Source organism: Rhipicephalus microplus, chromosome X (genome assembly GCF_043290135.1).
Source record: "Rhipicephalus microplus isolate Deutch F79 chromosome X, USDA_Rmic, whole genome shotgun sequence".
Lineage (NCBI taxonomy): Eukaryota > Metazoa > Arthropoda > Arachnida > Ixodida > Ixodidae > Rhipicephalus > Rhipicephalus microplus.
Window position 1 is genome coordinate 443,904,696 of NC_134710.1, and position 12,399 is coordinate 443,917,094.

Genomic DNA, 12,399 nt, shown 5'->3' on the forward strand with positions numbered 1-12,399 from the left:
TTTAAGAATGTTCGGGTCAATATTTAAGGCACTAATTTTCAGGAGGAGTAATTGGTGAGGTACTTTATCGAAAGCTTTTTGAAAGTCAAGAAAAATGCAATGCACAAGTGAGCCGCGATCTAGAGCCGATCCTATGTCATTAGTAAAATAAAGAAGTTGGGTTTCACATGAGTAACTTTTTCGGAATCCGTGCTGGTAGGGAGTAAAAAAAGAATTTGATTCTAGGAATGAGACAAGGTTGGAGTAAATTATATGTTCTAACATTTTACAAGGAACACTGGTTAGGGAAATTGGTCTGTAATTGAGAGGAGACTGTGTGTTACCAGATTTGTGCAGAGGGACCACCTTCCCCACCTTCCAGTCAAGCGGCAAAGTGGAGGTCTGAATAGATTGCGAAAAGATTAAGGACAAGTAAATTGATGAATACAATGCAGTGTTTTTTAGAAACTTTGAGTTGATTTCATCTACGCCACAAGAAGAGGATAACTTAAGCTTGTGAATTAAATTTTGCACTCCAACGGCATCAACGGTAACAGGATACATGGGTAAAAAATCACGACTAGGCATTTGCGGCAACGCTGAAGCAGAACAACTTGAAAAAGAAGTAACAAAAAAATCATTTAATGCAATGCAACACTCTTCACAGCGAACTGGCTGCTCATTTGAGTTCGTAAGCGAAATGTTTATCTTTTCCCTAGGTTTAACAGTTTTCCAAAACTTAGAAGGGTTGGTTACAAGAATTGAAGGAAGGGTATCATTAAGAAAAACGCGCTTGGCTTCCTTGATAGCTGCTCTGTATTCGGAAAGGACAGATTTGTACACGTGCCAACGGGCTAACGAATTAGTCTGCTTTGCCTGACGGAACAACCGTTTCTTTTTATTCCGCAATTTTTTTAAGTCAGTTGAGAACCAAGGGGGGCGTTGGCGACCCTTGATAACGTATGTGGGAATGTATCGCGTGATTAAAGATTCAACTTTCATTTTGAACAAGTTCCAGTTTTGTTGAACGCTGCGATCAAAGAAGCCATCAGCAAAGCTCTCAAAATTCGATTCGAGTTCACTGTTGATTGAGTCATAATCGCCGCGTGAGTAGTCTCTTATTGTTTTGCAATTGTTTGACCGACGCCTTAATGAACCTGTTAGATTGAAGTGCACGAAACAATGGTCACTTATGCCTGGGATATATGAAATAGAATGGACAAGGTCAGGTACAGTGGTGAGAATCAGATCAAGAACATTTGATGAATTGGGGCCCATTCTTGTTGGTTGCGTTACGAGTTGGGTAAGGTTAAAGTCTTCGCACAGTTCCACGAAATGTAAACTGTCGGCGGAAAGTGAGCTTAATGAACAGGAAGGAAGTGACCAGTTTATTTTCGGGTAGTTAAAATCGCCTAGAATAAAAACAAGTGTATGCGGGTGCCTTTTGACAATATCATTCAAAGCATCATGCAGTTGCTCGCAAAACTCTGGCGTCGCACTCGGAGGGCGGTAACAGCCACAAAATATGACACTTTGATAGTTGACATGGAGGGAAACACAGACAAATTCTAAAGGTGATGCTATTACTATATGGCTAGAAACTATATAATCAGCTACGGCTATAAGTACACCACCTCCTGGCGATTCTTCTCTATCACATCTGTAAATGGTATAATTATTTTCACAATCGAACAGCTCTACACTTGCAATGTTAGGGGTAAGCCAGGTTTCCGTTAACACTACAACATCGGTGGCGCAGTCATCAAAAATTGAAGATAATGCATCCCGTTTGTTAAGAACACTTCGTACGTTAGAATATAAAACTGAGTAGTTACGATAAGTAGCCGAGGGGTGAACTTTGTTAGGATAAGAGCGTATCTTCGTCGGCATGCGTAGCGGAGGACGAAGCTTCTGATGAGTTCTGCGCATTTGTATGCAGCTCACAAACGCTGTCGGTCACCGGAGAGAACACAAAGCACTTTTTGTTGATGTAAAGCTTATTGTACTTGACGGTATACTTCTCGCCACTCGCCCTGCCGAATTCAAAAAGCTTCTTGCGCACGCTTCTTGTTGCGCGGCAGAAATCCTCGCTGATTGACACATGAGACTCGCGAAAACTACTTCTAGACTGCAGTATGCTTTCTCGGAACTTAAAAGAAGCAAATTTTACGATCACTGGTCAAGATTTGCCAACTACAAATCTGCCTAGCCTGTGCGCGCGGGATATGCGGTCGTCGCTACTTCCCAAGTTTAGCTTCAGAGTTTCATTGAGGATTTGGCAAATTTTTTCTTCTGATTGCGCCCACGTTTCCGAATCGCAATCTTCTATTCCATAAAAAATCAAGTTTTCTCGGCGAGAATGATCTTCAAGTTCGTCAAGGCGCTTGTTAACCGAAAGTACCTCCGGTACCCGTTGACGATTCGGCTCGCTGTCTGAGACCCGGACACATTCCTCAACTGCGCATAATCGGTTGTCTAATTCTGCCACTTTTTGTTCAAGAGACACTTGCGCTTCTCTAACTTCGTTAATGGATTCCATAAGTTCTTCGTGTTTTGCGTCTATCTTAGAGTGCAGCCCCTTAATCAACGAGATTAACTCGTTGTATTGCTTCCCCGTATCTTCTTTTGGCGGGCCCGGGTTTTCCTCAACATCGCCGGACATAGCCAGAAGCCTAACGACATGAACGCACTCACAAATGGACATAAGCAAAACTTGTGGGCATGGAAGCATCAGCAAACAAATGTTATTTGTTTTTTTAGCATAGAGGGAAACCGGTGAACTAACCTGCACAATATAACAGAAGGGTGTCAGATGCGTATACATCTTTGCCGAAGTTCCATGCCCACTAAAGGGGCGGCCGAAGATCCAGCTCCTTATATAGCTGCCAGTTGATGCATCCGTCGATGCTGATAACTGTGGAGGGTCGAGCACCGGCAGGCATTCACGAACGCGCAAACCGGAAGGCTGGCAAGCGGGAAAGTCAGGTGATCGCATGGTTTGATTGAAGCGCGTGTCCAAGAACGCTACCGGGTGCGCAGACGCGGCTCCGGGAAAAAGACTGGTAGATGAGGCAATGACGGTCGAAATCAGCACAACATAACAGAAGGGTGCCAGATGCGGGCACATCTTTGCCGAAGTCCCATGCCTACCAAAGGGGCGGCCGAAGATCCAGCTCCTTATACAGCTGCCAGTTGATGCGTCCGTCGAAGCTGACAGCTGTGGGGGGTCGAGCACCGGCAGGCATTCACGAACGCGCAATCCGCAAGGCCGGCAAGCGGATTGCGCGTTGACTATGAGTTTATTTGTACCACATACACTTTAAACTAAGTGGTTTGGACGGCAAAGTTGTCGCGAGGAGAAAGAAAGTGCCATGGCTACCTATGCAATAATTTCATGAGAGAGATGCACCGCGTTTCACACTCGATGCTTCGCCTCTTTTCAGCGTACCTGTCATGCGCATCCGGAGAGATGGTGGTCAAAATCAACTTCAGCGAGCCTTTCCGTGGCATTACGTACGTGGACTATGACAAGACCAGTCCCTGCAAGTTCTACGGCGACGGGAGGAAGTACTACGAGCTCAGAATACCGCTCAAGGGGTGCGGCACAAAGCAAGTGAGTGATACGTAAACGGCACACGTGGGCAGCGGCGAGTATTGACATGCGTTTTGCGTGTCATAACCACATAAATAAATAATAGAGTAACGAAAAGATGTCAAATATATCACGAACGGGATATAGAAACACGTACCATTTATCCAACGGCGCAGGTCAAGTTCCTCTCAAGTTATGACGACTCGTTCAGTTATTGCATTCGTGTGGTTCTTTATACGCCCTTTAAGAAAACATACCAGGCTAGTTGGTCGGTTACGTTCATCGAAGCCATACGCTGAAAAGGGGTGCGCCGCATGTTCTGTCATCTTCCTCACTTGCCATTTTCTCAGCGCTATGGCTGCAATGAACGTCTGTTGTGTCAATTGATTCGACCTGTTAAAATATCGTCCTAAAAACTCTGAACGAGAAGAATTAACATATCCCCCCTTTGTTTCCGTACCCTGGCACATTGCTTTATTTTAACATTATTAATGATTTAACCTTCAGGACATGGTACATAAGCGCATCACCGTTAGAATAAAAACCAAAAATATTTATGGGGGTTTCATAACGTTCGTAGCCATTAAAATATCTGCTGATCTGATGCATTGTGGTTATCAGCTTTCTAGGAAGGTGTCAGTGAGTAGCTGTCTATGATGCATTTGTTCGGCTTTGAGTCAAACATTACAAGGTAGATTGACGTAATTTTTAAGTGAAGTATTGTGCACACTGCGGACTTACCTGACGCTGTCAATGCACTTATGTTTATAAAGCAACTTAGAGTCTGCCGCAATGTCACCCCTCACGTTGCTGCAAAAGCGTCAGTTTCGCAAATCGAAGGGCACTTTACGGTGCAATGATGTGAATATCATACGCAACTTTCGTCTGCCCATTCGTTCGGGGTCAAACAACGCTTAAAGTCTAGCTTGTTGAGTCATAGGTGTACATGTAATGTTTATTGAACTGTTATAAAAACTTAGCATTGGAAACACAGACGATGTTCAGAGCACGTGACGATTTTGTCGTTGGAGTAGCGAAGGAACGTTTATTATCTACTTTAATGTAATATTCGACAGCCAGAACCAAGCCCGCAAAGAAGCACCAATCGACGTTGGACTGTCATAAAGCCTACATAGGATTTCTTTTCAAAGCAGTTTAAAGGGTTACTCTGTGGTAGAATACTTGACTGCCATGAAGGATACCTGGCTTCGAATCCCGCTCGACAATGCATTTTTTTCTCAGTTGGTGCGGGAAACGGTGGCGGTGGACAACTACGGCACCAAATTCGGCTGTTGTAGTGATCCCATAACAAGTTTCGTACCAAATTGTACAAAGTATTGCTTCGGTTAAAAGTTCTCTGCACTGGCATTTCAATTCTACAGGAGAGAAGTTAATAAGTGGCACACGAGCTTTAAGAAGAATGTATTCCGTTGTGAATCAGTGAGGATACATCTCCTGAGGGCAACGGTGTGTCTTAGCTTTGCGGTGGTGTAGTGGTGGCCGTGATCAGTTTGTTAGTCGAAAAGAACGGAGTCGATGCCCGTCGTTGTTGTCCCAGGTGAAACTACATCTGTGTCCTTTGAGTTGTCAGTGTGCATTAAAAAAATCAAGCTCGTCAAAATTATCTGGCGGCTCCTATTACTGCATGCATCATAATTATACAGTCGTTTTGACATGTAAAACGCCGTAGATTTTTACTACTACTACAACTAATAATAATATTTTAAAAAATCACAGCATATCCGTGGAGTGAATGATGATGAGTGGGGAGTAGCGTCCGTCAGTCCGTCTGTGCTTCCGTCCGTCCGTGCGTCCATTCATTCGTCTGTGCATCTATCCGTTCGTCCATGCGTCCGTCCCTGCGTTCGTCCGTGCGTCCGGCCGTCCGTCCGTGCGTCCGGCTGTGCACCCGTCCTTGCATCCACGCTTCAGTCCATCCGTACGTCCTCTTGCTGTCTGTCCATCCGTGAGTCCATCCGTCCGTCCGACTAGCGAACATTCCAAGTACCATCATCTCGCATCTTTTCATCGCGATCGTAGTAGCGCTATCGTCTCTCTCGTTCTTATGTGGCACATACCCATCCCTGTGGCACATACCCGCTCTCTCGGGTATGTGCCACCGGCGGTTACACACAACGACAACAGGGTACGCACAAGCCACACCATAGGGAGCTTCGCCCCTAAAATGATAATGGGTATCCAAATCCATGTTAATTTATTGAACATTACCTGAGAACATTCGATAAGTGCCGAGGATCACTCACTTTAGTGTGTATATGTAGCTTAGCCCGGCACCTTTCCGAGGACCGAATGGTATAGGTCAAGTTACAGATCTGCTATAGTCTCGGCTTAGATGCCATATGGGCCGGAACGTGCACAGTAGTGTGAGTATTAAATAGCTTAGGTAAGAGGGCAAGCAGTTCATCAAGTTGGTGAGTAAAGCGGAAAAGTTATGACTCAACATGTACCGTTTTATTTTTTTGTTATTTGCGAGCAGACAGTTGAATTATTCAGAATCGCAAAGGGTACTTACACGCCACGAAACGAGCATAATGAGTACAGTTTCGTTAAAGCATTAATGCGCATGCGTATACAGGTCGCATGCGATGCATGTTTAAGACCGTTTTAGTTTCATGATTGGAATGACCTTATCTGCAATATTTTTTGTTTGCAAATTGAAGAGAAATGCGTTGCGGTTAAATAGGATACAGACTGAATGACCTAGATCACCTTGACAAACAGTGGGGCTTAGATCAACAGTGTGCTACCCCTGTGACTACGGCCCTCTTTCGAGAAACGATAAAGCGCAGCTTGTATCCTAAAATGTAACCTTGCTTTAATGTTATCTACTTCTCTTCATAATTTCCTTAACGACTTCTGTTATCTGGCCTGATAGTTCTATCACTTCAATGCTCTTTTTTTTTCTAGGAGGCCCCGAGAGTTTTCATCAATAATATCATCGTACGCTTCCATCGGTCCCTGGAGCTCGAAGAAGATGAAATCAAGACTATCATCTGTCGCTATCCGCCTCCCTTGGCACCACCGCCCACTAATGTGATTGCACCTATGTGAGTAGGAATTCTAAAAGTGTCCTAACTCCATGTGGCCAATCAATGACGTTAGTGTACAATATACAAACAGACATGGGGAAACTCTTCGAGTGTCGTAAGTAATGCTGACAGTTTAATGCATAAGATTCCATGCCCAGTTTTCATTATCAATCAACACCCTTCCTAAAAATGATTCAAGCCAGTTAAGCAAATGGGAAATAGCGCAAAAAACAAGACAGTAACACAAACGGACAATTTATATATATATATATATATATATATATATATATATATATATATATATATATATATATATATATATATATATATATATATATATATATATATATATATATATATATATCTGTGTGTGTGTGTGTGTGTGTGTGTGTGTGTGTGTGTGTGTGTGTGTGTGTGTGTGTGTGTGTGATAAAAGTTGTAAGGGACAGGAAAACAGTGACAATTTGTCAATGCTATGTAAAATGAAAAATGCGTCACCCACGTGAAGGATAAGCTCCTTGGTGAGAAGCGCTATCGACGGCATTCTAACAAACACCTCATGTTCTCATGTTTTCCGTTGTCAATGCAACAGGACTCGTATATTTCACGTGCTCTTTGGTCACCATAGCGTCTTAGTTTTCTGCACTGTTCAAGCAAAGCATGACAACATCATGCGGAACTGTGTGCTGCTAGGTGACTTCCGACGGAACACTTCATTGGATTGCGGTGTTCTTTTAGGCGGTCATTTACTGACTGGCCAGCTTGGCCGATGTAGCAACAACGGCACGAGAGGGGAATCTCAAAGACCGCGTTTCATACATGCAACAAACTTAATATCCTGTTTTTTATCACACGTGTGAGGCTGTTTGTCTTCCCTGTTCACTTTTTTTGCACGTACTAGATAAATATTTTGGGCTGAAAGACTGCTTCGATGCCTGTTTTTTTTTTTCGCTGCTTTTTCATAGAATGTGACTCCCGGTGCAAATACGGAGTCACCACTCTTCTTGAAACGGAACTCTTTTTTTCTCTCAATCACTATTCTGTTTTTCTGGCTCTTTCAAGTCTACGTAGAGACCTTCAGCTATTCAAAAACAGTATATATACGTTGTCGCGGCAACCCTCTGCGCAGTCTTAGCTCTTGCGAGTCAAAGCTGTTGCACTTTGTGTGGTGACGCGAACGCGGCAACGCTGTCGCTACGAAAATTTTGCAATCGCTCGTTGAAGAGGTTGTGAATGTGCGAAACTGTAAGGCGAAAAATCATTTTAAATGCAAAAAGGGGTGTGCCATACAGCAAAGGCACACACAGAAAGTAATGACGACACAGGTGCACAGTCGCAACTGCAACTTTATCGATGAGGCAACGCGTATCTATAGCTTACAAAGTTTGCACATAGTACGGTCTCTCGGCTTCAAAACAAAAGAACTATCCCTGTTAGACGAAAAATCACGAAGGCGCATGCGGCTAAACGTTTAAAAAAAAAACAAGTCGAAAAAGAAACGGTGTTGGAGGAATGATTAGAAGCACAAATTGTGGTGCGGCGTAATAGGCACTCTATACTAAGCGAGTTAAACTGTACTCTAATTATTTAGCAATACCTTCAAGGATAAAAAGAACATTGCCTTTGCAGCTAGACATGCTTGTATGTAATATCCCGCTGATCTAGCATAGCTGCCACACGCAGAGGCGATAAAAACTGTACAGCGGCTTTCATTTCAGCTTCCTGTGCGTGCAACCAGTGCAAATAAGGCTGAAGTAAATGTGCGAGTTAGCTCAACTTTTCCACCGGTTCGAAATGTTTCTGGTGTACTGTGTGCTATGGTAATGTTGTGTGCAGTATCACACGGCTTTCAGTTGTTTGCTACTCAATGTGCAAGCATTCATTTCTTTTATTCTTTTTCTCGCAGTATCGAAGCACCACCAATTTTGCCAGCTACGAAGCATCCAAAGCTGTCCGAAGTCGAGTTGCTGCTCATCATATGCGCTTTGCTGTTCCTGACGCTTCTACTGCTGGGCATAGGAATTGCTTACTACTGCCTGAAGAAACGCAACATCAAGGTTGTCAAGAAGAAAAAGGGCATTTCATCGGCACCCGCTTCGGAGATTACCAAGCTCAGCGGCTCAACAATGGGGACAATGTCCATGTTCGATCCTATTCGCATACCAAGGGCGATGGCCACCTCCACTTCTGGTTCAGAAGCGGCTTTGCTTACTCCTGTATCCGCACAGCGCTCCGAGACAATACCATCGGATTACCCAAGTGAGTCGCCGTCCTCAGCCTCTGACGCGGAAGAGGTCGTAGAGCAACGCCATGTCGTTGTATCGACAGTCCCTGTGCAAAAACAGTATGATAACGAAGCCTTCGCTGGCGAGCCATACCCGATGGATGCTGAGAGGGCTGAATCACTGTCTTCTGTACAGATTGCGACAGTTTACAAGCCTTCTATACCCAGGGCAAAAACGAAGCCATATCCTATGGATCAGGAACGTGACGAATCAGTATCATCTCTGCAGCAGGCGCAGTTGATTCTTAAGCCGACTTCAGCGAAGCAACAACAACTGCACGCAATAACCGAAAGCGAAGACCAGCTTGACACTGAGACTGTAGAGAAGAGCTACGCCGCTGTGTCGCGGGTAGTTGCTGCACCTCCGACTGCTTACAAAGTAGAACCGCCAGTGTACACCAAGGTTCGCAAGAAAGAAGAGCCCCGACCTCCATCGCTGTATGGCAGCATTCCTGACAACGATGACTGGTCCCACTCGGAAGTCGAATTCGCGGCTGATATGAAGCCCCTCATTCGAAAGCCCAAACGTACGACACAGGTTCTCACAGACTATCTTGTCACAAAACAGGATGACACAGATCTTCGTGAAGACGTGACAAAGCGCCGCCAGGACACGTTGCGTTCACTTGCTTTGCCCTCTGAGGCTCCAGATACTTCTGCGTCAGAGATCACTGCCATTCCCGAAACGGCGCTAGCTCCACGTAAGCCGAAAATTACCGTCAAAAATATTGACGAGGTGTTTGTCACAACAGAACATGAGACGATCGCGACTGAGCATGTCGTGAAGACGACGAAAGATACCACAGAACAGCTTGTTAAATCTCCGACGACTCCGCCCTCTTGGGACGTGACTATCAGGCACTACGCACCTGAAGACGAGGGGCCATCCGGAGAGGGATCGCCACTTCCACCAAGATCGCCTTCTGGGCAGCCTCCGTACACAGACAGACAAACATTGGAAGAAGATACAACAGAAATAACTCGAGCCACTGCCACAACCACCGCTGACCACCGCCTTCGTACAAGCTTTTCACCAGAGCCTAAACCACCTCTCAGCCTGCGCACCACATCACCACCCCAGTGGGATGTACTGAACCGGGTGATAACGCCTCCGCCCGTTGAAGGCGTGGAGGAACTTACACCTGACGTAAAAACGAAGTGGAGGACGCTCGTGACCGTCGACGACGTATTTCGAACCCTCGTGCATGAGGCTACGACGACTGAGGAGTACGTCCGCATCAGCCAAGACTTCCGGTACGAAGCAATGTTTGAACGCCGCGTGTGGGACGTTATCATTCGCGTGCTCACACACCCAGACTACCTCCACCCGCCCATCCACGCTGAATTCCCACCTGAGGTAAGACCACCGCGTTACCGCAAAAACCAGGAGCAGAGGCGAAAATCTTCACTACCACACGTGCTCTCAGGTGCGGGCATTCCAGCCGATCTGAGGTCCTTGCCAGAGTCGCACAGATCGAACTCGATTGGTGACTTTGACATGAGGTCAATGACTGAGATCGACGTAGACTTCTCGCGTCTCGAACGTGAGTCCATTTCCAGTGATGACACTCTACGGACGGGTCTCAGCATTACCGACCGCGCTACATCCGAGTTTCTCGAGGACATTCCCAGCGTCGAAGGCCGAGCGTCCATCGACGGATACCTGCCTGTTGTCGAGAGGATGTCTGCCGTGCCACCAGTCGACACAGACGATGCTCGCAGTGACGCTACTTTCGACATTCCCAGCGGGAGATTCGTACCAGGCGGAGCCCAAGGAGCCAGTCGCACGTTCGTCGAGCGCTCTTCTCGGCAGTACTTCGAAGACTTGCCAGGCAGCCAGAGCAGGATCACGTCGGACCACATGAGAATGCAGACGTCGAGGGTCGTCAGAACGGGAGGTCTGGAAAGGGCGCCCAGCATGGACGGTAGAGAAGAGATTAAGTCCATTACTGAGCAGGACATCTACGACTGGTTGCGATGAGTTTATTGCAAGTCTACACGCCAGCGCTAACTTGTTGTGCATAGCGGCACACCACTGCCACCAACTTGCTTTCCCATCAGTGATGCTGTGCCAGGATATATAAAGTGCCCCGATGATGCCTTTTGTTTAACTCAAACCCAGGAGATCCCAAACTGCACAGTCAATGCGAATGATGACAAGAGAACTCTAAGAGACGCGGTCGACTAACTGGTTGTTCTTTTTTTATTCTTGTGCTTTTCGCTTCTAGTTATTGATGGTGCATTTATCTTGTAAAATATGAAGCAGCGTTGTCTGGCACATTTTTTTTTCAGGCAGTGACTTACACATTACCCAGTAAGCTCTAATGCTTTCTGTCCTCAGCGAAATGGGCGAGCTTCATAGGTTGGTTTTCGCAACACCATTTCTGTAATATATTTTCTAGATGAAGATGCAAGGCCCGACTCATAGGAGCTATACAACTGTTTCACAGAGTGCATATTTTGTCATGTACTTCAGAATATCGCGAAAAGTGACATTTAGAAAGCTTGCCATGATTAATTTGCTTTCTCCTCAGCAGTATGCGTCAGTGTGGATTTGTGTATGTGTAGAGAGGGACACCACGAGCAGGTAAATGAAGTCAGAAGTATGATGGGGCCAGTCCCCCAACTCTAAGATACGGAAGGCTCGGGCTGTACTTTAGACCAAACGCATATTTCTAATGTTTTTATATTTTACAAGCTCGAGTCACTGTGTACCATGTAAAGGGAAAGCTTGCCTTTGTGACCGCTTTTACTGCCGTTTTGAGTCTTTAGTGCGCCCAGTTCAAATAAACGCAAATGAAGTAAAATAGTGCATGAACTGGTGGCTTTGCTTCTTGTTATTTTTGTTTACGGTGTGTTTTGTCTCCTTGAAAAAGAACGCGCGCTGCATAAACTGCTTGTTTTTGTTTTAAAAAGATGATTGTTTGCTGCCTTTGAAAGATTTATGACGAGGCCCTACTGCCATTTCTGTATTTATTAATCGAGACGTGTTAAAGATGACAATAAAGCGCATTTTACACCACTGCTTTAGCAATAAAATTATTTTGGAAGCAGTTGTCTTTTTGTTTCAGCCTGTACGCTGTCCGAAAAAACAGTTCTACGCATGAAATCGGCGAGCCTCCATAAAGTTACGCACTAACTAAGCTTGAGCTATGCTGAGCTTTCGCCTTATTAGTCTGAGAGCTTCGTGGTCCCTTCGGTGACATTCATCGTCACTTGGTGAGCGTTTTTCGAATCAGATGAAAATTAAGTGCCGGGGGCATGCATGTGTCTTCATATGCGAGATAAGCCGTCATTGAAACAGCGAAAAATTATCAGACCACACCTACAGGTGTACTAACAGGTTTCGACGTGTCATTTGCCTTCGTCTTATATTCACGTCTAGTGATACCGACTTTGGTACATGTACAGCTAGCGAAACGGCCGTGAGCACGTTCTGAGCGTGGCATGTAGTCATGTTTCTTATGACATGCAAGTCATGATAACCTTGTTTG

At 45.3% G+C, this 12,399-nt stretch overlaps 1 protein-coding gene across 4 annotated transcripts in view; it reads left to right on the plus strand.

Annotated features, from left to right (window-relative positions):
- Positions 1–11,927, plus strand: part of LOC119160880 (uncharacterized) — a 386,912-nt gene extending 374,985 nt beyond the window's left edge. For all 4 annotated transcript variants that reach the window (XM_037413152.2, XM_075880569.1, XM_037413150.2 and 1 more), the window contains 3 exons: positions 3,423–3,592; positions 6,500–6,639; positions 8,528–11,927. In XM_037413152.2, coding sequence (XP_037269049.1) covers positions 3,423–3,592; positions 6,500–6,639; positions 8,528–10,886 — 2,669 coding nt within the window. In that variant the 3' untranslated portion in view covers positions 10,887–11,927. The remainder of the gene's footprint in view (positions 1–3,422; positions 3,593–6,499; positions 6,640–8,527) is intronic.
- The last annotated feature ends 472 nt before the right edge of the window (positions 11,928–12,399 follow it).